The sequence below is a fragment of the Salvia splendens genome, chromosome 10, assembly GCF_004379255.2.
Source record: "Salvia splendens isolate huo1 chromosome 10, SspV2, whole genome shotgun sequence".
In the NCBI taxonomy this organism is placed as follows: domain Eukaryota; kingdom Viridiplantae; phylum Streptophyta; class Magnoliopsida; order Lamiales; family Lamiaceae; genus Salvia; species Salvia splendens.
Genome location: NC_056041.1, coordinates 3,779,614 through 3,804,567, shown reverse-complemented (window position 1 = coordinate 3,804,567; position 24,954 = coordinate 3,779,614). Strand labels below are relative to the sequence as shown.

The window sequence follows — 24,954 nt, the reverse complement described above, 5'->3', positions numbered from 1 at the left end:
CATACTGCCGAACTAATTAAAAAAAATTAAAAATATTTGTAAACTTTATTTTTTCATGAGCAGAAGATAGTCTTTTTTTAGATATTCGTTTCTCTATTTATACTCTAAAAATTTACATTATTTAATCTTAATTATGAAATTAAAATTATAGAAGAAACAGGCATGATGGATTTGATGCCTTATAAATTTGGAAGTTTGAAATTCTACTTCAAGTTTAGTAAAACTGATTTATAAGCAAACAATGAAACCAATTTCATGCTTCCTAAAATTAAGAACAACGCCTCCATCATGGTTCATGACTTAATATTTCAACAAATTTCAATGTCGAAACCTATCTTATCGGCATTTCACAATCTTCATCCGTCAAGAAAGCAAAATAATTAACAAAAGAAAATATGATACGCAGAAACAATTCAAATAGAAACTAAAGAATATATCAAATAATTTGAACCCTTTATTGCAATTGTCACATGAAAATGAGTTTCACTCAGCGCACAACTGTAGTAATTCTGCAAGGATTATGCTAAACACACTAATAAACACTACATCTTTCAAGTATTTCGAAAAAAAACATATTTATAGATATATATATGATGATGCCTAAGGGAAGCAGTGGTAGCAAAGGAAGATCATTATGGCGAGCACGAGGGCCCCCGACTGGCGGCTCTCTTGCGATAGCACCCAGTGCAGCAGGAAGAAGCCGAGCACGAGGATGCAGCCCCACCCGAGCTCCTCCCCGTTGCACTTGACGGAGGTCAGATAAGCCCCGGCTAGGTATATGATGAGTATGAGCATGAGGGGGCCGAGAAGCATGGTGCTCACCGTGTAAGTTATGAGGATCAGGGCGAGGGGCAGCACGATTGTGTGGGCCGTGGAGTATACTGCGAGGAGGACGAGGATTGGGATGAAGACGAAGCATGTGAAGAGGGCATTCTCCCCACCGGAGACCAAGGGGAGGTCGAGGCTGAGGGAGGAGGAGCTGCCTCGGAGGAGGAGGCCGAGTCCCACCACCAGAAGGAGGGGCAGTATGGGCGATGGCCCCTTGGACATCTCGAAAGGCTGCCTAACGTCGTCGTCTGAGTTCATGATGGATCAAGAGAGATAAACAGTAGGTTTATCTTGAATTGGATGATGTGGTGGAGTGAAACTTGGTAATGTGCAGACTTCATGTATGAAGTTTATATATATAGATAAATGTTTAGGAAGTCAAGTCAGCAGAGAGAGAGAGAGATTCAGGTAAAAACACTAGTTACTGTTGGATCAAGATTTGGATGAGTAACAGCACAAATAAACAAGTTTAGTATTACCAACCTTAATTCCCCTACTTGTCTGTAGCAAAGGGCAGAAAGCAAAAAAACAAAACAAAGGATTACTCTACCATTTTTTTCTACTATTAACTAAACATATACAAAGAGATGAATCAGCAGAATTTCAATGCTTAAGACGAAATAACTGTAATAATTTGGAATTTGACCATGAAAGTGATACTTTATTTGGGCATCAGAGCAGCAAACATAGTTTTCTTGATAACACAAAAAAAAGCATATAACAATGTTCAGACAAATTTCTTTAACTAACATAAGATTTTATATCATATTGGGATTATGTTGTGCAAGAATGTATTATGAAAATATTGAGATAACAACAGCAGGAACGGTCAGAACTCGGTGATTAATCATAAAAGCAATTTTCGTTCCACGGATAATTTGATCAATGCACTAAACAAGGATAGAAGGCTTAAATTTCGTGTGAGCAAATGCAAGCAAATGAATTTAGGCTTATGTGAACTTGAACTGGTAAGAGCAACAAGAAGCACGACAATAGAAGCGATAAAAGGACCACACATGTATGATAATCTCGCTGCTTTGCTTCTAGTTGCTCAATCCATCACGCAGTTTGCTGGTCTCGTAGATGTGAGCAGTTTACAGCAGTCCTGTTACTTGATACTCGTGAGATATCTGAAGTGGCGTTTCCTTAGAGACAGGCCTCTCTTCGGACCAGAGCTCCAAATTCACAGTCCCTGTTCCCCAGTGAACGAGGCATTTGTGCACCTCACTGGTACTGAACCGGTTCACCAGTGCCAAGGAGAGCCCTTTATCCACAAGCATCCATTCCCCTAAGAAAAGATCGGGTGATAAGTTCAAATTTTTATTCGTGTTTGATAATTATAGGGATCAAGGAAGGTATCTTACCATCGGGGAGGGAATCCCCTTCGAAAAACTGATCGCCAGATTCGGGCCACACCTCATGCTTGGAACCATTAATGGCAGTAAACGACACATAAGATTCAGTAGGGTGTAACAAGTTGAAAGTAGGGTGCCCTCGCAAGCAAACAAGCCTGGAACAATGAGGATAGAAATTTTAAATAATGTTGGGTAAAAACAAAGTTTAATGGCTCATTTTGTCAGATCAGATTTAAAAATATAAGAGAAAGAGTATATGTATTGATGGAAACCTTGAGAATCCTCCGGAGCCAGCACCAACATTGCGAGCTACAATGGCAGAATCGATTCTGAAAACTTTTGGGTTTTCTTTTGAGATATGTATCTTTCGAGCTAGAACTAGTCCACCTCCGATATCACCCTCTAATATCAGAGCCTCCTCTTCTCCGGCCTGCTCCATATCTCGTCTGAGGAGTGCAAAGCGAATGCAAGTATCAAATTTTATACCTGAAACTTACACTAAATACACAAGGAACCTAGTGTTGGCCTTCACCATCTATAATGAACTAGCATGCTAGAATTGGAACATGTTTGAATTGGATGTATCGATCTGAGTGCTTTACTTACTCAATGACAGAATACTCCTCCGAACATCCAGCAGATCGGTACTCCACACCACTATATTCTTCGTAGCCATCAACATCAATCCGACTGTGCAGCCACTGAGTCCCTAAATCAGGGAAAGGAGAACAACCTTCAGTGTGTATTTTGCAGCTAATAATAGAGCCTGAATCTACTGTTCAACCACAGTAGACTGTTACTCACAAAAAAACTCAGCTCACTTTGGCAATGAAGGCTGTGTGAATCTCAATTAAAACCAAGATGAAAATGTTTTGGTGACTTTTCAGAAGCAATGAAATATATTTCCCTTACATCCAATGAAAACGAGTATTACGTAATGATCCAAGTTATTTGAAACAACCTTGTCAGAAGTTCTTAAGATGATAAAGAAGTAAATGACAATGGAATGTTTGAAATAAAACCAAATGCATTAGGTAATGACATAACCTGAGGGGAGATGCTCCATAGAAAGAACTCTCCCACCAACCCATGGCACAACCTTCAGAATCCAATCCCCACTTTTAATTTCAATGGGTGCATATGATAGTTCAGTTCCTTTCTGTCCCGAAACTTCTAAGTCTGGGATCCGTGTAGCATTTTCTACAATCAACACAAGACTTTAGGTCTTCGACCAGATATGATGCTGACTTTAGTTTAACAAAATGTTGTATTGAAAATCTTGGAAGGTTGATAGAAATTAGAATGAGCTGTCCAGCAGCAAAAACAAAAGGAAATACAAGTAGAGTATGCACCTATTCGACTCTTCCATTGCTTTTCACCGGCCAAGACTAAATCTGACAATTCGCTTTCAGAAGGCAATTCGATTAGTAGGACATCTCCATCGGTACACCACGCATCAATCTGCATTGTGTGATGCATCGACAATCAAATGAAGTGGCACTCACGTGATTTACAACTTCTTGGGACAAAAACATACCGTAGAACATTTTCCAAGCAGTAGTTGCACATGCAAGCGGCGGTTTGGTCTCTCCCAAGATCCTTCTGATTTGAGAATCTTTACAGTGACCACAGAAGACAGCCGTTCAGCAACATACGTTGTCAATAGATAGCCTCCTTTACTGAATTCATATCCGTCGCCATCATCTTCATATAGAAGCCCTTCAGCTTTACCTGCATTTTTGAAGTCAATTGATAGACTATCAGTTTCTGCAAAGTGTGAAAGCAATAATTTCTCTTATTCAAGCGTTGGTGCAGGTGTTAGTCATGTGACAGAAACAGCCTATTTCTCATATGAATTTCTACTGAAAAATGCCAATGTGAAAAGTGCACTACCGGATTAGGAAGAAATATTACCGTGTTCATCTAAAGCCACAAGCAGCAACAAATCATCTGTGGGACTACCTCCACCCACATGTAGAGAGGGCGGAGCTACAGGAATAATTGATCTGCCTCTTAGATACAAAGCTGGTAAATCCTACGCACACCAAGAGTGAGAGTATGTGAACAGCTAATTTTGCAGACAGATAAGATTTCAAGGAAGCAGCTGCGTTAGAATATGTTAAGAAATTTATACTGGATGAGAATCTTCGAAATCAAAACTGTGCCAGATGCCTTTAGGCAACTTGTGTGGTGTTCCATATAACTCCTCATCCTTTACAGTGCTGTAACACCAAGAAAATTGAATATGTATATTTCAGGAAAGTTAAATCCCAGTGAGAAATTATCTTGCTCTGACAACCTTGAAAATAAACACGGGCATAACAGAGATGCTAAGTATTTCAAAAGCATTGTAAAACACAGAGTCATTTCAGTGTTGTATATCTATGAAAAAGATATCATACCTTGCATGTATGAGAAGCGGTCCCAGCATAAATGAATTTTCTTGATATCTTAACTCCAAATCTTTAGGATCTGCGCTAGATGTTGAAATTTTATAAACAACAAAGCAGGGGAGAATGTGCTTTTGATTCCAAATTGGTAAATCTATCCAATGCAAAAGGTGAGTGTGTACCAACAAAAAATGTTGGAGCTACCACAGGTGTCCCCCTGGTATGAGCAAAATAAAATAAAGTATATAGAAGAGGTAAGATCCGGTATCGCCTTTGTAATGCAAGTCGGCAAACTTCTTCACACTGTCAGAGATCAGAAAAAGGACGTCAAAAGAGCAAGAACAGTGTGAATCTGGGATGTAGTTAGTAACAGTTACTCGTAGACTACTATTGTCATAGAACATGCATAAACTACCAAATCGTTTGCTTTTGGATCAAAGAAAACAGATTCAAGATCTTTTGTAAATCAATGGGACAGACCTCTTGTCCAAAAGACCAGGGCTCGTGATCTTTCGTGCCTGTTTCAGAATGCCCTCGACAGAAAGGAAACATGGAGCCAATGCCCATCCATCTTCCAAATAGCTTAGGTGTTGCATTGCCGGCATATCCACCAATGTCTGGCCCTGAGAGTGGCTGACCACTGAGCCCCTGGGCATAATAACTTCTCTTATCAAATCATGCTACATATTAGCTGATATTATGGAAACAATATATTTGTATATTCTATCATGATACACTGCTGTAAGACGATACAGGTTCCACAAGTAAATGCTTAAATGCACCACTAACCAGTTGAAGAACCATGGGGATACTCATATGGAGGTGCTCCCAAGTAGAAAGATTATCGCCTGTCCATGTTGCAGCATATCTTTGGCTACCCACGAAACCTGCTCGAGTAAGAACAAATGGACGCTTTTTCTCCTTTGCTAGCATCATTCCCTCATATGTTGATTTTGCCATTAACATACCATAAACCTGAGATTAGCAACTTATTGGAACTCCCAGAGTGGACATATTATTAGTTTGTGTACTAGTTCTACTAGACATTGAACTCTAAGCCTGTGAAACAATAGTCAAAACACACTCGACCAATGGAAATATTAACCAGTGTAGTACATTGTGATAGTATGAATGGTTCTGACATCCTCCAAGTTCTGTATCTCCCCTATGAATATTGGTCTCAGGCATTGTCTTTGTCACAGTCTGTTACAAAGAATAATGTTACCAAGAAACAGAAAAATCTTGTAGTAAAAAACAGTTTCGGACCTTACCTTAAAAACAGCCGGTTCGTTCATATCATTCCATATACCATCCACACTGCTAGAACTGAAGTCTTTAACTAGGTCAGTCCACCACAAACGAGCTCTTGATTGTGTAAAATCGGGAAAAACACAAGGCCCGGGCCACACCTCTCCTAAAAAAGACAAAGAATAATGTATAGAGCAATGCTTTAAAACACACGAATGGCTCTTAACACAAACAAATTACTTGTGAATAACATGTTAAAGATCTATGGTACAAAAGGCAGTCTGTTCCCCCTTTTGGTACTGCCACAAACAATGAGCATGTTGTCAGAATAAGTTAAACTAATGTATATACCAGTAAAAGGTTTTCCATCTGCAGTTTGAACCCAGATGTCCCTCTCTGAACCACTATCATAGACGAAATACCCCTTTTCATTTTTGATCCCTGGGTCGAGCATCCAGATGGCTTTGAACCCATTTTCATGAAGATAATCTCCCAGAGATTTTGGATCTGGAAATCGCTCCTGCAGAAGTGGAAGTGTGTTCAACCATTTATGTCATAAATGCAAGATAACTAGGAAAATGAACTTCAGGAGAAATCATAAACAAAGGTCTATTTCTTTTTTACTACACCAGACTATTCAGCTTGAAGAAAACTTACAAGCAATGTTAAACAACCAAAAAAAGGTTACATGCGTCTGAATAAAAAGGTTATATGTGACATATTAAAGGAAACCATGAGATACATGCCTGGTTGAATGTGAAACAACGAAAACCATCCATGTAGTCTATGTCCATCCATATCACATCACAAGGAATATCTTTTTCCCGGAATGTCCTTGCAATCTGCAATCAGAATAATGTGTAGGCTAATCAAAGGTTGAACAGTTGAGATATGAAATATTCTTGCAGGCAAGTGTAATATATTGTATGGAATATTAAGTTAGTGTTCCACAGAGAGCTTAGTGTGGGACTCCTTGATAGTGTTTACTCTAGAAAATTGGACATCAACTTGGATGTACAATTCCAATTCGGAAGCAACCAACAAAGAGATAAAGAGAGATGGGAAAGTATGATATCAATAACAGGATAAGTGGTACCTCACGAACTCGTTCATCAGAGTCATAACTCCAGCGGCACTGATGATAGCCCAAGGCCCACTTAGGAGGCATAAAAATAGTTCCTGAAGACATAAACTTACATTAGAAACAATTAGAACAGAAACTGTGAATAAACTGCGCAACATCCATCGTTTAAGGATGAATTCCTTTTTACTTGGCAGCAAACTTTTCACTAGAAATCTTAACATGGAATTTTTAGTCAGGCATGCTGCAGAAAAGTTAAACTTACCAACTGCTCTTGAGAAAGACACAAGAACGTCAGTTGGCGAAGCAAATGGACCAAACGTGATGACAGGATATGATGCCGGAGAAACAAACTTCACATTTGATCCCTTCCTCAAATCAATCTGCTTAAACCATAACCGGTCAAGGCAATATCGAAATGGATTTCCAAGACCAGTAATAGAGAACAACTACCTCACAACGTCGTGTTGTATCTGCAAGAACTCCAAGCGCCTCTCCATCTGGAAGCACCACCATAACCCAGGGGTGTGATTGATACAAGGAAGTCGTCCCAGCACCATATCCCCAAGCATCGGTATTCCAAGTAAATATCTAATCCACATAACATTGAATAATACATGTAAGATTTCTTTTGCTACTACATCAATCATATTAATCAAAAGGCTGAATCAGCTGGCTTACCCTCTTCCCCGTTCGTTCAAGCGGCCCACTAACTTCTCCAGTTCCATAGAAAGAGGTACCTGGAGGAAACTAAATAACACCACTATCCAGTCCCTTCAATATAAAAAATCTATAGCCCTAAAAAAACTAATTCCACACATAGTAAAGAAAGATATGATGATAAAGAGTAGTACCTCAACATTAACTACTTGCTGCGCCATTACATATTCAAAAGTGGGAATGTAGGTTGGAATTTTTGGGACATTCAAGATTGGCGTATCTCTAACTACAGGATTTTCAAAGGAGAAGCTGGGAAAGGCCGCATTCCTATCATCGGCTGAACAGTCAAACCGGAACACTCCTTCCTCAAGAATCGGTTCGAAAACCATCTTTCCTAATCTCTTATTAGAATCTAAAGCAGCCCCTTCGTGGCCAGCCATGTTAGATACTCTGCAAGCAAGAGTTCACTTCAATCCACCCCTTTCCCACTCCTTTTTTTTCTAAATGAAACAGTCAAATCAACAATGTACTAATAAACATCGATCATCAATCAAACCAATTAATAATAGAGAACACGTATGCACAGACATGAAATGTAATAGCACTACAGTGATTAAACTTAGAAGCTCCATAACACTTGATGATGCTTATCAATTCATGAGAACAAATGCTTGAAAACAACAGAGGCAGAAATCAAGAAAAATGGGGGAAAAGATGTTGCTTCAAACCAACCTGAACTAACAATTTAGCAGAAAAGTTTTGAGTTTTTCTTTGTCCCACATAGTGTTATTGATCAATAAAACTGCCTACTGACTACAATTCTTTCTTCATTTGGGCTTCGCCAATCAGGAACAACTTATTATTAATAATCAATAATAGTAAATAAATTATTCGCAAATTTAGGGGATTACCAAAGTGAAGATAGGCTGATGATTGCAATTTGATGGAGCAGTATGTAGTGAGATCGAGTCAGCTTTTGTCAACTTTGCGGAAGGACCAGTAATGGCGATTGATGATTGGATTTTAGGACCGTGACATGTACGGTTATTATTATTTTTTGTTTATTTATTTTATTTTGGGTAGAAAAATAAACTCTGAGCATTTTGATACTACTGTACTGTCTATTACTGTACAAGTGACTTTCCTTTCTGGAAATAAGAAAATGATAAAAGCTGTGGAAACACTGAATTTTTTATTTCAAAATCTTGATGATTTTCTAACGGTGCAAAACATCAATATATGTGCAAGCAATGATGGATTTAGGCGGGAAGAGATTCCAAAAACTCATTAATCTGTAGCACCTTTACTTTCATTTTTTTGTCTACCATGCCAGTGATCTCGGTTTTCGAATATTGAAGAAGAATTTTTTTTTTCTTGTGTCTGATTCAATAAATTTTGTTTTTCTGAATTTATCATTGTATAGATAAATAGGGTTTAGATTTTGGAGGGTTTTAGCTAATTTTATGTGGGTCAAGAAATCTATCAATCAAACAAAATCAGATATGGATTTTGGGTTGAGTGGATCTTTCTATAAAAATATATACACACAAATATAATTACATGAATGAGCACTAAAAGTTACTAGCATGAAAGAAAAATAATACTTCCTCAATGCCATTAAGAATCCATTTTTTTTAATATAGTAAGTAGCTCAACAATCGAATAACCTATACACATCACTCAAATTTTATTATAAAATTAATAATTACTATATTAAAATAAAATTTGTATTCTACTAACTTTTTCAACTTATTTTTTATTATAATATTTAAAATTCATGTAAAAGAAATATAAAAATTAATAATCTTGTTTCCACCATTTATATTTCTGTATGAGACTATCTGCATGACAAAATCAGTTAGTTACTAGTAGTATCAAATTAAATGTAGCTAGAAACTGGCCCCAAATTTTAATTGTTGATTTTGGCTGAGTCAGCATCCATTGTTCTTGATCTCATCCACTATGCATATTAGGTATGGTATTTAGTTAGGCATATTCATCATGATTATATATTAAATTGGCACAGCTAATTATAAAATCGCCAGAGTAACCAGACGTATTCTCTCTTCACAAAATATGCCTCCATTCACGAAATAATAGTAGGAGTATCTCATTTTGTGATTTTGGGACATTACAATTTGAAGTTTTTTTTTTCATTTTAGATAAGTGAATCTCATTCTTGTATTCCACTAAATCATTACACTTATGTTTTATTAAGTACTTCCTTCATCGCGCAATAAGAATTCAATTTAGTTATGGAACGAGTTTAAGAAATATAAAGAAAAGTGGATTAAATAACTTAGTGGAATATGAGTCCCACTAATATATAGTAGTATTAGTTTTATAATAAAATGTGAGTTTTACAAGTTGGTGGAATATGTAGTCTAATTAACATTTATGGTAAAAGTGAAATATGACACTTATTGTGGGACGGACTGAAATGATAAAATATGACTCTTATTGTGGGATGGAGGGAATATATTTTAATTTTTAGGCTATTTTTCATGTGAGCTTTTTCTTTATTTTAAATGTGATTTACTAAATATTTGTTAAAAAATAGTACAAATCAAGCTATTTATAATTTGATGAATACAGGTTTGCATTCCTATCAAGGCAGCTACTTACATTAATATGAATGAACATAAATAAAGCATCTTCAACTACTAGTCTGCTATCAATTTGGTGAGTAAGCCAAGTGTGAGGACAGGTGTTTGGTATCGTTACAATTAATATAGCAAAATCCAATAATAAATTCCGATGGGTTGCAAATAAATTCAATAAAGTCAATTTCATTCGTGTTGCTTAAATTTGTATCCCATCAGCTAAAAGTAATTAAGAGCACGTGAATTTGCTTTCAATGTGGCATTGTTTTTGAGTATAGCAACCATTCACAATTTAGAACTATCTTATTTAATGATCGATTCAAAACATAATTTTAAGGGATTTACCGGATGAAAATTATATGAAGCTTGAGCCTTGAAGTGAACGAACGAAGGAAGATAGTAAAGTTGTAATTTTACAACATATATTCAAGAAGATAATCCCAAAATGATATTCTTGATCCAATCAAGAAAATATTATCATCTCCATCGATAGCAATTGGATAAAGCTATATACACACATTAAAATAATGCCTCCAGCTTCTTGGCATTAAGAAGATAGTAGATCACAATAATACAAAACTAGAACATCCAACTATTCACAAAATTCCAACTTTACAAACACAAAAATAATGAAATGCAAAAAAATCAGATTTTATATTAGTCCAATCTCAGCTTTTTTCTCTTGGTGCAAGCACTACCTTATCCTCTATCTCTCTAGACTTTCTATAGAGAGCACACTGATGTCATTTCTCACCAAGTCTTTCTATTGCTTCATTTTTTAACATGTCAATTATTATTATGGCAAAATAGCTTATTTAACTGGTTGGGACATGCCAATTAGTCTATGATCCCAAATTATTTAATTGCTCCGTGGTTATGGTAAATATATCTTAAAATACCTAAAAAGTAACTTTACTATAAAATGAGTCTTTTTGTATCGTATCAAAGCATATTCATCTGATTCACCCCATAAACATAGAATAGCTATGTAAAGAAAGTCAAAATATGTCCTCAATTTCTTACCTAACTCATAAATTTTTGCCACACTTTATTTTTAGGGGCATCTTATATTTCACCCAAAATAACATTTCTTGATTTCCATCATTTAATTTTGAGTAGTAGTACAAGCGTAGGTTCCAATAAATTAAAGTCGCAATCAATGTTACTAAAAAAATCCCATTAGAAATAGAAACGGTAAAAATCAATTCATATTTTCATAACTGAATAAATAAAGAGGAGGGCCATTCTCCGATTATACTCTCCTCCATATCAAAATCATAATCTTTATACTCCTACATTTCATATAGAGGGAGAGAGAGAGAGCTGGGTAGTAATCAAAATTGCTGATGCTAGAATTGAGAGCTTCCAATACAATGGATCTTTGGATCTCTAGCAGTGTCAGCTTCCACTATAATTCATGTCGATGCAGTTGCTTCTACTCACCAGCACCTCTGTCTTCCTCTTCCTTCTCTTTTGGGAGTTGTCATTCAATTAAAATGGCCTCATACAACCCTCACCAGAAAAGAGAGAGCTTGATTCTTGAATTTACAAATTGAAAAAGGATTCTCCTTATTCTTGCTGATTCTATGCTGTTTTGGGGGCTTCTCATTTACAACAGCTGGTGCCCGTTTGAGCCCGAATTTCAGCAACCATTTTTGTTGTCTTCTTGAAAGTTGGGAGCTTTTTGTCACTCCATTCTCAAGAAAACCTCTCTATTGTGGAAATTTTGCTTCAAAGATTCCTTTTTTCCTATAACCTTACTCGGAAATTTTAGAGAAAAATGCTACGTGTTTCCATGGCTACTCCTCTGCTTATGCCGCGTTTGGGGAATTGTGGAAGGTAAATTTGATCCTTATTTGAGTTGAGTTGAGAATTTGATTTGGATGAGATTGTTTGTGCTCATTTGATAAATTTGGTATTCATGTTTTGATTGTACTACTTGTTTATGTTTTGATTGTACTTGTTTATGTAAAAGTTTTAGTAAATGGATTGGAGACGCATTAGTGCTACTAGTAGTAGTTGGCATAGCCCAATATCCCTTTGTTCTTTACGATCATCAGGTATAGTTTTGATGGTCGTGGTGGATGTTGGAATGGTTATGGGAAAGAAAAGATGAGGACTACTGGAAATGCTGCAGCCAAGAAGACGAGGTTGAGCGTTTCGCCTCTCGCTTCTTCTGCGCTGGCAGAGTCCCGTCATTCGACTGCAGCCAACTTCTACAAGGAGGTTGGAATATGATCTCTTGTTAATTTCTCATTATTTTGTTGATAACCATATGCGAATACGAGTAATTTCTTAGATTAGGGTGATCATTGATCTATATTTGTGTGAGATATCAGGTTCTTGAAGCTGCTAGGGATAAATTTACGAGGGAGATTTCTTTTCAGTCTAAAGACGAAGATATCTCGCTTGCAAAGGTAGCTTTTTTTGCTCCTACCCTGCTCTGTTTGATAAATTTATGAATGCTTATTTCAATTTATACCATTGGTTGATGATGCAAAACGATACGTTTTAATTTTCTTGCTTTGTGAGACTTTGTGAAACCCGTCTTTCATTCACATATTGCTGCTGCCTCTGTGAACTGGACACGTGCTAATGTTGGAGTGGCGGAGTTGCTCAATGGATTGTGATGCAAAGTCCCATGTTCTGCAATTCATGTGTTGCTTCCGTGTACTTTGTAGGCGCTACTTTATGTTGCGGCTGAGGATGAGGCGTTTTTGGCATTCAATCGCGAGATTGACATCTGTTCCGCCCACAATGAAAGGAGGGATACGTCACTGCTTTGTGACGGCAAAGGGTGGGAAAGCGTGGATACTATGCCAATGGCTGAGAAGAATCTAAATGCGTGGCTGGCAGAGCTGGATGCCATTTCAAAGGAAGTTGAAGCTGAGCTAGTTTCACGAGATATAGGATGCCATTTAGCCGAAGTTATGGAACCAGTGAACAAAGTTCTTTTTGAGTCGAGAGGCTTCAGAAGGTCACCTGTAATCGTGGATCCAAAGTGTTCGTATTTGCACTCTGCTTTGAGCTCTGGGTGTGCCAGTGGTATACTTCCATCAGTTCTCTACTCAGTTTCATTGTTATTCCATCATCAGTGCTCTTAATTCTTTGATTTTGTCGCGTGTTTCCATTTCCATACAATGTTTCCTGATTTCGTGACTATTGAATTTGAACAGCTATTTTGCTTAGTGTGATTTATATTGAGGTTTGCCGAAGGCTTAATCTGACCATTGTGGGATCTCGAGTTGGGGAAGAATTTTTGATATGGCCCCCAACAGGGAATCCTGAGGTACGCCAATCAATATTTCAATGATTTGAATCTCAGATGTATCGTTGATAGTCCTTAGCTTCGACTTTCAGCTGCCTGATTTCAACCTTTTGTGATATTTACAGGAGCTATTCAAAGTAACTTCAGGACACAGCTTGTTTGAGGTCGTCAACGGGAAGTGTGTGGAGGACCCTCGATCAAAGGCCTCTGACATAAACAGCCACTCACTCTTAGGGCTGGAAATTGCAACGAACCGAGATATAATTGGGATTGCCTTGGCGAATTTGATTGTGAGCTCATACCACTATACTTCATCTTATGAAACTTAACTGCACAGTGAATCTCTCTAAATTTTTATGATGAAGAAGTATTCTTTCATATAATGGTAATAAACGTAGCAAATGTTGCAGAGGCTTTACTGGAAACGTGCTTCAAGAACAAACCATGGGTTGATGTTGACTTCTCCACTGAGATCTGTTCTTAAATCCGAGGAGAAGCTCAACCAAGATGGTAGTTCGGATATGCCTTTGTTGCGGCCTCAGGAGCTAAGGTAGCTATCTATTACCTCTTATAACTAAATTTGAGTGCACAATGTGATTGAATGATATATTTGGTGCTCGTGTAAGATTTTGTGTGGTCTTTAGTAGGGACAACGTCGTTAGTAACATCTTTCTGGTCCTCAGTTACTATCTTAATCATAAACGAATCTCTGTTAGCTTATCCCTGCTACAACTTTGAGACAAAAGCCTACACACTTGTTATTGATACCATTGAAACTAATTCGTACTGTGATCTCGTTTCTTCAATTCTTAGTCACATTGTTAATGCTGGATATGTGAAACCACAAAACTTGTTTGTATCTATGCAAGCTTTGTGCGTATTTGTGTCTCTTCGTAAGGCGCCTTGAGCAAAATATTCAACATGATGCTTCTTCACTTTCAGGCTCGCCATCATGGCCTCGGAGAGATTGCTAATCCTTGAGCCGCACAACTGGTCTTTGAGAAGAGACCACGGCATGCTGCTGTACTATAAAAGGTAAGAGAGCGCAGTTTTTTTCTTTCTCCAGTTGTCTGAGCTCGTCCTCTGCTAAAACGACGTTGGCATCTTAAACTGTGCAGAGAATACGAGGCTGCAGTCCAAGAGCTCAGCATCTGCATGGCTTTCGCACCAGAAGAGGAGGCGGAAGTCCTAGAGCCGTTTGTGGAAAAGCTGCACCTCATGCGGCTTGAGACGTCGTGGAAATCGTTGGGGCAGAAAGGTAGGCTAACAATTCCATGACTTGGTTAGTTGTAGGAGGTGTTGTCTTTTTACTATTTACAGCATTTCCTTGTTTTTAACCTTATCTCACTCTTTTGTAAATATATATTTCTAGTTGTAACGGCTCATGTCTATATATGCAAAACTATAATTCCCTAATATGTTGATTGCTTCATCTTTTGCTTTATATATTCTTTATTGATGGTGCTATTATTGCTAAATTTATTTTGTTGTAATGATGTATATTGTGTAAATTTCTCAAAGATTACAAACAACATAACTGAAGTACTATGAATGAACTTATAAACATCAAGAATAAAGGTTTACAAAATGAAAGAGAAATGGATTGAATAGCTCCATCCTCTACATGACAATTTCAATTTGTATTGAAATTGAATTGCTTACGTACATCTTCGTGACAAAATTCAAAGCTTACATAGTTCTTTTGTACTAATACGTTGCTTTGTCTGCAACCGCTTGTGTACCTATAAATCAAGTGTATTAGTACTACAATAAATATGCATTATTATTTAAATAAATACACTTGATATATGAGTATTAGGACATACTCTCTCCGTCTCACCACAAGTGATGGATTTCTTTTGGGCACGAGATTTAAGAAAATTGTATATGTTGAGTTAAAGTAGAGACAATAAAGTAAGAGAGGGGAAAAAGTAAGAGAGATAAAGAAAGAATAAAGTAAGAGAGATAATAAAGTAAGAGTGTTAAAGTTTTGTTTTTTTTTTGTTAAAAATAGAAATTAATCACTTGTAGTGGAACAACATAAAATGGAAAGTTGATCACTTGTGATGGGACGAAGACGAAGGGAGTATAACATACATACATTGATTCAGCCATCACTTACTTTTTCATATACTTTTAATGGTATATTTTTCTACTATATCCAAATCCAACTAAAGTTTATAATTATTTATTATATCCAAACCCAACTAAAGTTTAAAATTACGTTACATTCAATTCAAGCCTTTAGGTTTAAAATTTATATATATAATTACATAGAGAATAAAAGAGAGAGGGATACATCTATACGATTGGGCCCAAATTCTTTTTATTCATTTTAAACAACCCAAACAAATTTTTATTTAATTGGGCTTATTTTTGAATCAACGTCACAAGCCCAACCCATGGCATCCTTCTGTACCTTTCTCTTCTCATTCTAATTCTAGCCGTTTAGTTCAATACACAGAATTACAGAAATATCTCTGAAAAAATTATATTATTATTTCCTCCACTATAAATCATCTTCCTACTATCCACTCAATTTATTCACGCATTTTTTTAATATTTTTAATATCCACTCAACTTATTCTTGATTTTCATTTTAATATCTACTCAACTTCTGCATGAATTGAGGCCAACCTAGCCAGATCGACAGTGATTTGTGGTCACCAATTTATCCAAGAAAATAGAATTTCTGTAGCATTTTGAGCTCAGAAAATGAGATATCATGATATTTGATGAGCTACCACCGCTGCTAACTTACACGTGTTCCTTACTCTAAAAATACCTCATTAATTGTTATTATTTGTGAATTAATTTTACACGACCTCCGTTTCTAAATTTCTCTTCTTGGCCTTTCCATGTTAATTGTTTTTTTTTTCGCATATTAAAGATGTATTTTCTAATACTTTAATAATAATTATTTTGCTTGTGTTGTTGTTGTATATGTATATACAATCGTAATAAACCTAATTTAATAAAATTGGATTTCTGCCATCAAAGGCAGATGCATCCAGATGTAATTTTTTGACATCGAGATATCATATTAATAAATTTGCGAGAATTTGTTGAAAATTGCTTTGAAAAAGGGCACTATCAGAATTAAATGTATCATTTATTTGTTCTTTTATTAGAGTTAATTAAAATGTATGTTGGACAAACACAGATAAATATTTAATGATTTTATTGAAAAAAATCCATCTACGTGTACAAAAAGTGGTCCTTTCATCCATTATAGTTTTCAGTTTTAGATGTGAAGCTACAAAAACTCAGATTGTCACTAATATCATTATTCATTACAATCAATGGCTACCTGTACGTGGGCCTTAGAACTTCGAATTATCTTTTTCCCTTTATTAATTTGATTTGTGGTTTTCCAGTTTCGAAAAGCAAAATGTGGTTTATGCTATTGAAGAATCGAATGGACCACAAATAAATATAGTGAAATATCTACTTAGGTTAATCTAGGGTGCATCAACAATCAATAATTTTTTTACGTATATGGCCCATTATAAGTGATATTTATTCCTTCTTGGGCCGTATTATTACTAGTTTTTGTTTTTGAAATTTGACTAAATCACAATATATTAAAATTTAAAAAGTAAAATAGAAAAAAATTGATACATATATTTTCAGAAAAATATCACTACAAAAAGGGAAATTCTCACATTAAATAACACGGAGACAATCTTGTGCATATTAAATTGTGATTTTATCCTATTAAGTGTATGTTAGGTCGTGACTGTAACACAATGCATAATAGTATAAAATCAAACATAGAATATAATTTACGGTACCTGCTGGAAAATTTTGAATTTTGGTAACTTTCTAGTTTTTCTCGCAACTTTAAATATCTATCACAAAGTTATTAATTTTAACATTTCTTCAAATTTTTTATGACGAAATATTTTGATTTCCTATTTATAATATTTATTGATTCAATACACATGACATGTTTTTATATTGATAATAACATTGTTGAGTTATTTGTCAAATGTAATAAAATTTACTACCGGTCTAATTCTCATAGAAAATTTTCAAATGCTAAAGTCGATATACTTCAATAAAAAGTGGAAATTTTGAGAAAAATGTAAAATTCATAATTTATCACTACTGAATTAAAAAATTTCATGACGAAATAAAATTTGATTGAAATTTATGATTTTTTTTCAACTTATCAAAAATCTGCTTGCATCAACACGACTAGGCATGCACACGGTTCAAAATCTGCTTGAACCTGAACCGGCCCGCCAAGGTTTCCGGCGGTTCCGGTTCCAGTTCAAAAAACCGCCGGTTCCGGGCCAGTTCGGCGATTCATAATTTAAAAAAAAAATTTGCATTTTTTTCTTTATTTATCTATGAAATGTGCATAAATAAAATTCAAAAAATCACGATGGAAATTGCAATTTTATTGAGAGACTATAAGTTTACTAGTTGCAACAATTACAAATCACAAAAAAATTAAAATACAACAAGACTACTAGTCTGCAAATTACAAAAAGGACTTGAAGTTCTAAGTAATAAATTTATAAGTACATATACTCTTGGTCGACGAAGGAAATATTTCTACATAACTAAATTGAGGACACATTTAGCAATTCAACCTTAAATGTTGAGTTTAGTCTAACAATCAACAATTATAGTAGAATTGTCAAAAGTTCCCCAGATTTAGTAGTGTAGAGAAATCTCCTTCACCGACTAGAGTATATACAAATACAATTATTTAATTTTATTTGCATATTTTTAAAGTATATACAAATGAAAAAAAGGAAATAAAAGAAAAAGGACCTGAGCTCAACTTAAATTTAAAAATTTAAGTTGAGGTGCATACGTATCCTCAATGCTCATTTGCATTGGGGAATCAAAGCCCACATAGTTCTCTTACCTTACTTACCTATTTGGCTTGGCCGGCGGTTGATGGTTGGCCTACGCTTCATCCCCGGTGAATTCTTCTTGTGATGCCTCCTGACGATTATCCCAATCAGGTTCTTGATCTCTGATGTCAGCTTTGGCCCAATCATCAAGTAACATCACCGCTTCCATATTTTTGTGCGGAGAGGTTATTTCTTGATTCATCCAACACACGTGATCCAACACTGAAAGCGAACTCGACGGCGACAGTGGAAGTCGGAACCGAAAAAATCTCCTTGGCCATTGACGCAAGTATGGGAAAATCTTTCTCGTGTGTTTCCCACCAATCGAGGACATCGATTTGGGCGGGAGTAGGACCTTCATCACTAAAGGAAAATAGTGAATCGTAATATAAATCCAACTCACTCATCATACCTGAGGCCGACCTCCCTCCAGTGCTGTAGGCATATAAGTCGGCTAATTGGGATTGCGCGTTGGGATCATCATAAACATTTGAAATGCGAAACTATGTTGTTTAGGAGGGGGTCTTCTGACTTGGTGGGTACTGTTATACTTGGTTTCATATTCGGTGTAGAGAGCACGTAAGTTATACTCGAAGGTTTGTTGGACAATTGTTCGGTTCGGGAGGTTTATTTGAAATGTTTCTGAGGAGTCTACTCTGAATTCGTCACTGTTATCCGATTGCAATGCTTGAAGTGGACCAAGATCAATAGAACTCAAATTGTTATAATAAAAGTCTAAAATTCTTGTTGTACCGACTAATTTCCATTTCGGATCTAAGACCTTTGCAATCAAAAACACATTTGGAACCTCACTGAAATACTTAAGCTATTTGTCAATCATATAATATAAAACATACATCAATTCAGGATTCAAAGCCGCATTTTTCATCGCTGTTTTAAAAGCAAGTGATATATATGTGCAATGCTCTAAAACACGAACAACAATGCAATAATAAACACTCGATAATTCAACAGTCGCATTTTTGAAACATTTGAATAATTTAAATAAATTCATGCTTTGTTCCCAACAACTATGCGTCAGATATAAATCACGAACGAGATAAGTTCTAAAAAAATCACACAACTCATCTCTATGCCCCAAAGTAGAATTCAGACAATCATATGTCGAATTCCATCTATGGGACACATCCATGATAAAATGCGTATATCTTACCTTCTTTTGATGGCAATACTTCTTCCAAGCTTTGCCAATGGGCAGCTTTTGATGGATTACTCTAACTGCAGTTCTAATAGGACTAACATGCTTTTGCCATAAATCAAGCGCATTTTGTACACATAAATTCAAAATATGACATATGCATCTTTGATGAAAATACTTACCGTTAATAACCGGACCACAAGCCGCAATCAAGTCACTAATACTTGCTGTGTTAGCAGTTGCATTATCAAAAGCAACAGAAAATATTTTGTTGCATGATTGAAATTCATTCAAAACTTGAATAATTAAAGAAGTAATTTCAGGTGCAGTGTGTGGTGTGGGAAATTCTCTATAACCAATCAAACGCTTACTCAAAGACCAACTATTATCCACAAAATGAACCGTAATGCCCATGTATGAATGTCTGTTAAAACAATCAGTCCATACATCTGAGCAAATGTTCACTTTGTGTCCCAAGTTAAGTAGATAACGTGCTAACTCAACCTTTTTCTCCAAACATTGTCGAACGGTAGATCGTCGAACGGTCATTCGACTTATTTTTTTACCTCTACGTGAAAAGCACTTTGCACAGTAACCTCATATCCTTTATCATCGAAAACATTAAAAGAAAAATGCTTCATTGCAACCCATCTAGTCATAGTATCGTTAACATTTTTAGGATCAAATTTAAAAAGAGGCTCACCTGATTGAGACGAACCTGAGCCACCGGGCTGAAAGTTTAGTTGGGTTTGGATAGCGGTAGTGCCACATTATACCGGATGCTTTGTCGTCAAATGACGACAGAGGATTCCATATCCCCCACCACTCTCAAATTATAGACTTTTGTACAATAGTTACAGTATGCATGAAACGCCGATGTCACTTCTTGAGAGAGAGGATCATTAGGATTAGGAATTACCACCGGGATCTTTCTGTAATGTTTCACAAATATATCAGATTTCAATGTTTTTTTAGTGGGTGGAGGGGGGGAGGATGCATGTCCTCATTTCCGCCGGTGCTAGACGGAATACGAGAACGAGATACATCATCATTGTTGTTGTCCGAGTTCGACGATATAGACACGTCGTACTCGTCATCATCATCTTTTTGGTGACTGCCACCATATCTTGATGCATTTGAGTGAGTAACATGACAGTCCTATGATCTTTTTCGATCTATAAATATTATAAGGTATGAATTAGGAACATAAACAAAAAAAAACTTAATATTATGAAATTGTGAATGCTAAAAATAAAAAAAGAACTTACTGGCAACCATTCGGCCTCTCGTTGGGAAACCTCATCCAAAACTTCTCGACGACTAGGTCGTCGGGATCTTTGAGAACGAGTAGTTTGGTCTTGGGCAATTCCCTTGCCCCGATCACCACCACGAGAAGAAGACATATTGCAAAGTGAAAGTAATATAAAATATGGATTATGGAGTAGTGTATGGATAATGGATGTAATGTAAGCAAATAACAATTTAAGTAGTGAAAGAGAGCACAATCACAATTCACAACAATAGTAAGCAACTTGAGCAATTAGAGAGAATGAGAATAGAGAATAGAGAAATTGAGATTGAGAAGAAAAATCCTTATTAACACAAGAATGGAGTGAGTAAAAATGATGGGGAAAGTGTGGTATTTATAAGAGAAAAATTGGAAGAAATAAAAAAAATTCTAAATTCAAATCGGTCGGTTTACCGCCTGAACCGGCGGTTCAGTACACGATTTCTGCACAAAATCGGCAGTTTCTGGCCAGTTTTCAGGCCTAAACATTGCCACCCTGAAAAAGCCTGAAAAACACATGAACCGTCAGAAACCGCCGGTTTCTGACGCAAACCGCCTGAAAAGCCTGAAAACCTATGATTCTAGCCGGAATCTTACCGTTGGAACCGGCGACCCGCCGATTTGAGCTGGTGGTTTTGAACCGCCAGTTACAGTTCCTTGATTTCTCGAACCTGAACCGGCCCACATGACCCGTTGAACCGCCACCGCCGGTTCTGGTTCATGAACCGCCGGTTAACCGGCGGTTCGGTTGGGTTTGTGCATGCTTAAACACGACCATGACACAATAATATACTACAAGCAGGGACACTACTTAGACGGTTAGACCTGATCACGATTTATGATTATCTTGTTGATATCGGATATCATAATACGGTAACACAATAAGATAGATCAATATTCGGATTGCAAATAAAATAGCAATAAAATATTAATAACATTTTAGTAACAAAGCTGCACAAAACAAAACAACATAAATCCAAATGTGAAGCCTACGCAAGAAATCACACAAAATTGTGTACTCCTACAATGGAAAATGGAAGACGATATTTAGCGAAGATGAAATGTTTAGCGCCATAAACAACGAATCAATTTACGAATTGTCATTTTCCTCATCACATCTAACTCCACACCATAAATACTCCTCAATTTGGCAATCACAGATTCTATAAATACTCCTCAATTTGGCAATCACAGATTCTCATTGCCTCAATCTCTAATTATAACCACCATGGACTCTCTCTCTTCTTCCTTTCTCCCCACATTCCCAACACCCTCCAAAAACATCCACCCCACCACCGCTAAAACCCCAACTTTCCCAAAAATCTCATCAGTCCAAATCGAAGACAAGCCACGCGCCACCACCAAAACCCCCCCGCCGCCGCCGCCTCAGCCACCGATCAAGAAAGCTCCACCGCCCACCTACAATAGAGCCCCACCGCGAAAGCCGCCGTCTCTCCCGGCAAGCATATTCAACGCCGCCGACAGTTTCATCAACGCATTCATCGATCCTCCCCTCAAACCCTCCGTCGACCCGCGCCACGTCCTCTCCGACAACTTCGCCCCCGTCGACGAGCTCCCCCCCACCGAGTGCCACGTGGCGGAGGGCTCCCTCCCCCCCTCCCTCGACGGCGCCTACATCCGAAACGGCCCCAACCCCCAATTCCTCCCCCGAGGGCCCTACCACCTCTTCGACGGCGACGGCATGCTCCACGCCATCAGAATCTCCAACGGCCGAGCCACCCTCTGCAGCCGCTACGTCAAGACCTATAAATACAAAATCGAGCGGGAGAGGGGCTTCCCGGTCATCCCCAACGTCTTCTCCGGCTTCAACGGCCTCTCCGCCTCAGCCGCGCGCGGCGCCGTCACGGCGGCGCGGTTAATTTCCGGCCAATTCAATCCGGCAAACGGCATTGGCCTGGCTAACACGAGCCTAGCTCTGATCGCAAACCGCCTCCACGCGCTAGGCGAATCGGATCTGCCTTACTCTGTCAAAATTGACAAAAACGGCGAAATTCACACGCTCGGCCGCCATGATTTCGACGGCAAGCTTTTCATGAGCATGACGGCGCATCCGAAAACAGATCTCGAAACCGGCGAGACATTCTCGTTCCGGTACGGTCCGGCGCCGCCGTTCCTCACCTATTTCAGGATCGATGCGAACGGCGAGAAGCAACCGGATGTGCCGATTTTCTCAATGACTAGCCCCAGCTTTCTGCACGATTTCGCGATCACGAAGAAATACGCAATTTTCAACGAGATTCAGCTCGGGATGAATCCGATGGAGATGGTGGCCGGCGGATCCCCGGTGGCGGCGAACCCTAGAAAAGTGCCTAGGATCGGAATTCTGCCGAGGTACGCCACGGATGAGTCTGAAATGCGGTGGTTTGAGGTGTCGGGGTTCAATACGGTCCACGCGATCAACGCGTGGGAAGAAGACGGCGGCGACACCGTCGTGGTGGTGGCGCCGAACATACTCTCGGTGGAGCACACGCTCGAGAGGCTTGATCTCATCCACGCGTCGGTTGAGAAGCTCAAAATCAATCTGAATAACGGCACCGTTTCTCGCCACCCTCTCTCCACTAGAAATTTGGATTTTGGGGTCATTAATCCTTCTTTCATTGCCAGGAAAAACAAGTACGTTTATTTATTTATTTTTGTTTAAATTGTTTGGATAGCATCATAAAAAAATCAAATCTTGTATTTGTATACTTAAGTAATTGTTTTATTTATTTTTTGAAAAAAAATCATTATTCATTATTCATTGAACATTCATCAAATTATAGGAACACTACTTATTTTTCAGTGGTCGAAAGCATCATCTAAATATATGATTACAATTATTTGAACATTGAGATATTATTGGACAAACAGTCAAACACTAGAAGCCGTGACATAAATTTGGTATGTTACAAATATCCCAATTATAGTAGTAATGCATATTGTTTTATGGTGGCACATCAGATATGTATACGCTGCCGTAGGAGACCCAATGCCAAAGGTATCAGGGATAGTGAAGCTGGACGTGTCAGTGACGGAGGAGGATCGTCGTGATTGTATAGTGGGTAGCCGGATGTTCGGCTCGGGCTGCTTTGCTGGGGAGCCCTTTTTTGTGGCCCGAGAACCGGAGAATCCTAATGCCGATGAGGACGACGGATATGTGGTGACTTACGTCCATGATGAGAATAAAGGGGAGTCACAATTTTTGGTGATGTATGCTAAGTCTCCTACTCTAGCCACGGTGGCTGCCGTTAGGTTGCCCCGCCGCGTGCCCTATGGCTTCCACGGCCTTTTTGTCCGTGAAAGTGACCTTAATAAATTGTGATTTTTATAGTCAGTTGAAAGGTCGATTTATGAGGCCGGTAAATATTGAATTTTCATAGTTCAAGATTAAAAAAGATGCATGCACATACTTAAATGTTGTGAAGATTTATAAGTCGTTAATAGGTGTATACATTCAGTTGAGGACTGAGGGTGTCTTGGAATAGTGTTTCAGATGTGTATATTGTAATAGTATGTTACGTTTATTCTTACTAGAAAAAATAACAATGAATGTGACATGGAAATATCAACTTAAGAGGTCCACCACATATTATCCATTTGTACCATAAATTTGATAAAGGTCATATGCGCGCATTTATATATGTGGGTCACAATACAGATTTTTAATTTCGTCTACTCGTACTATTTTTTTCACATTTCAGTGTCATAATATCCTACAAATATTTAGTAATAGAAAATAAAAACATGAATTTTTCAAACAGTCGATGCCACGTGGTGCTCCCAGATTAGGCGATTCCATGCTCCTTCGTCGCTCTACAATTCGCACAGGAGGCCCAATCCATGGTCCGTGGCATACATTACTCCCTCGTCCAATTAGTAAATGTGAAATCTTAAATATATATAAATTGTACCTGTACATAATAACCTTATATTTTTAAATTTTATTAAAAATAATTTTGTTATTTATTGTATTATATGCAGCAATAAGAAAGAAGTGATATAGAAATTTTATGTCAAATCATAACATGATTTCGAGCTTGATTTGGATTAATTATAAAATATTTAGTAAAAAATATATAAATTTTACGTTAAAATTTCAATTTTTTTTAAAAAAATTATTAGTATAAAATTTATTTTAAATCAATTAATGTTTATAAATTAATTTTCAATATAAAATATTAAAAAAAGTTTGATTATGTACAT

At 37.3% G+C, this 24,954-nt stretch overlaps 3 protein-coding genes across 7 annotated transcripts; 2 read left to right on the top strand and 1 right to left on the bottom strand.

The window, feature by feature from the left end:
• Positions 1-1,655: 1,655 nt before the first annotated feature.
• LOC121752320 (alpha-glucosidase 2-like) lies at positions 1,656-8,596 on the bottom strand. Of its 4 annotated transcripts, none has more exons than XM_042147320.1 (23): positions 8,474-8,596; positions 7,757-8,012; positions 7,584-7,652; positions 7,356-7,493; positions 7,168-7,285; positions 6,918-7,000; positions 6,568-6,663; positions 6,173-6,341; positions 5,845-5,987; positions 5,690-5,776; positions 5,363-5,548; positions 5,054-5,221; positions 4,756-4,876; positions 4,586-4,655; positions 4,318-4,405; positions 4,098-4,218; positions 3,721-3,914; positions 3,536-3,644; positions 3,231-3,383; positions 2,790-2,892; positions 2,456-2,629; positions 2,193-2,338; positions 1,656-2,116 (listed from the first exon to the last, which is right to left on the bottom strand). In XM_042147320.1, exons 2-23 carry the CDS (start codon positions 8,000-8,002, stop codon positions 1,923-1,925), a joined length of 2,976 nt encoding a protein of 991 aa, XP_042003254.1. In that variant the 5' UTR covers positions 8,003-8,012; positions 8,474-8,596; the 3' UTR covers positions 1,656-1,922. The 4 variants fall into 4 exon arrangements, with proteins under 4 accessions (XP_042003254.1, XP_042003253.1, XP_042003255.1 ...); XM_042147319.1 differs by lacking the exon at positions 8,474-8,596 and adding an exon at positions 8,295-8,460; XM_042147321.1 differs by lacking the exon at positions 8,474-8,596 and having other exon boundaries at positions 7,584-7,642; positions 7,757-7,890.
• A 2,806-nt stretch (positions 8,597-11,402) lies between these two features.
• Positions 11,403-14,877, top strand: LOC121750242. 2 transcript variants are annotated; one of them, XM_042144739.1, is made up of 9 exons: positions 11,403-12,004; positions 12,226-12,391; positions 12,505-12,582; positions 12,847-13,210; positions 13,342-13,454; positions 13,559-13,723; positions 13,844-13,983; positions 14,376-14,468; positions 14,552-14,877. In XM_042144739.1, exons 1-9 carry the CDS (start codon positions 11,946-11,948, stop codon positions 14,709-14,711), a joined length of 1,338 nt encoding a protein of 445 aa, XP_042000673.1. In that variant the 5' UTR covers positions 11,403-11,945; the 3' UTR covers positions 14,712-14,877. The 2 variants fall into 2 exon arrangements, with proteins under 2 accessions (XP_042000673.1, XP_042000674.1); XM_042144740.1 differs by having other exon boundaries at positions 11,404-12,004; positions 12,141-12,391.
• Positions 14,878-21,908: 7,031 nt separating this feature from the next.
• LOC121750152 (probable carotenoid cleavage dioxygenase 4, chloroplastic) lies at positions 21,909-24,338 on the top strand. Its single transcript, XM_042144625.1, has 2 exons — positions 21,909-23,385; positions 23,713-24,338. The coding sequence occupies exons 1-2, from the start codon at positions 21,980-21,982 to the stop codon at positions 24,071-24,073; spliced, it is 1,767 nt and encodes a 588-aa protein (XP_042000559.1). The 5' UTR covers positions 21,909-21,979; the 3' UTR covers positions 24,074-24,338.
• The last annotated feature ends 616 nt before the right edge of the window (positions 24,339-24,954 follow it).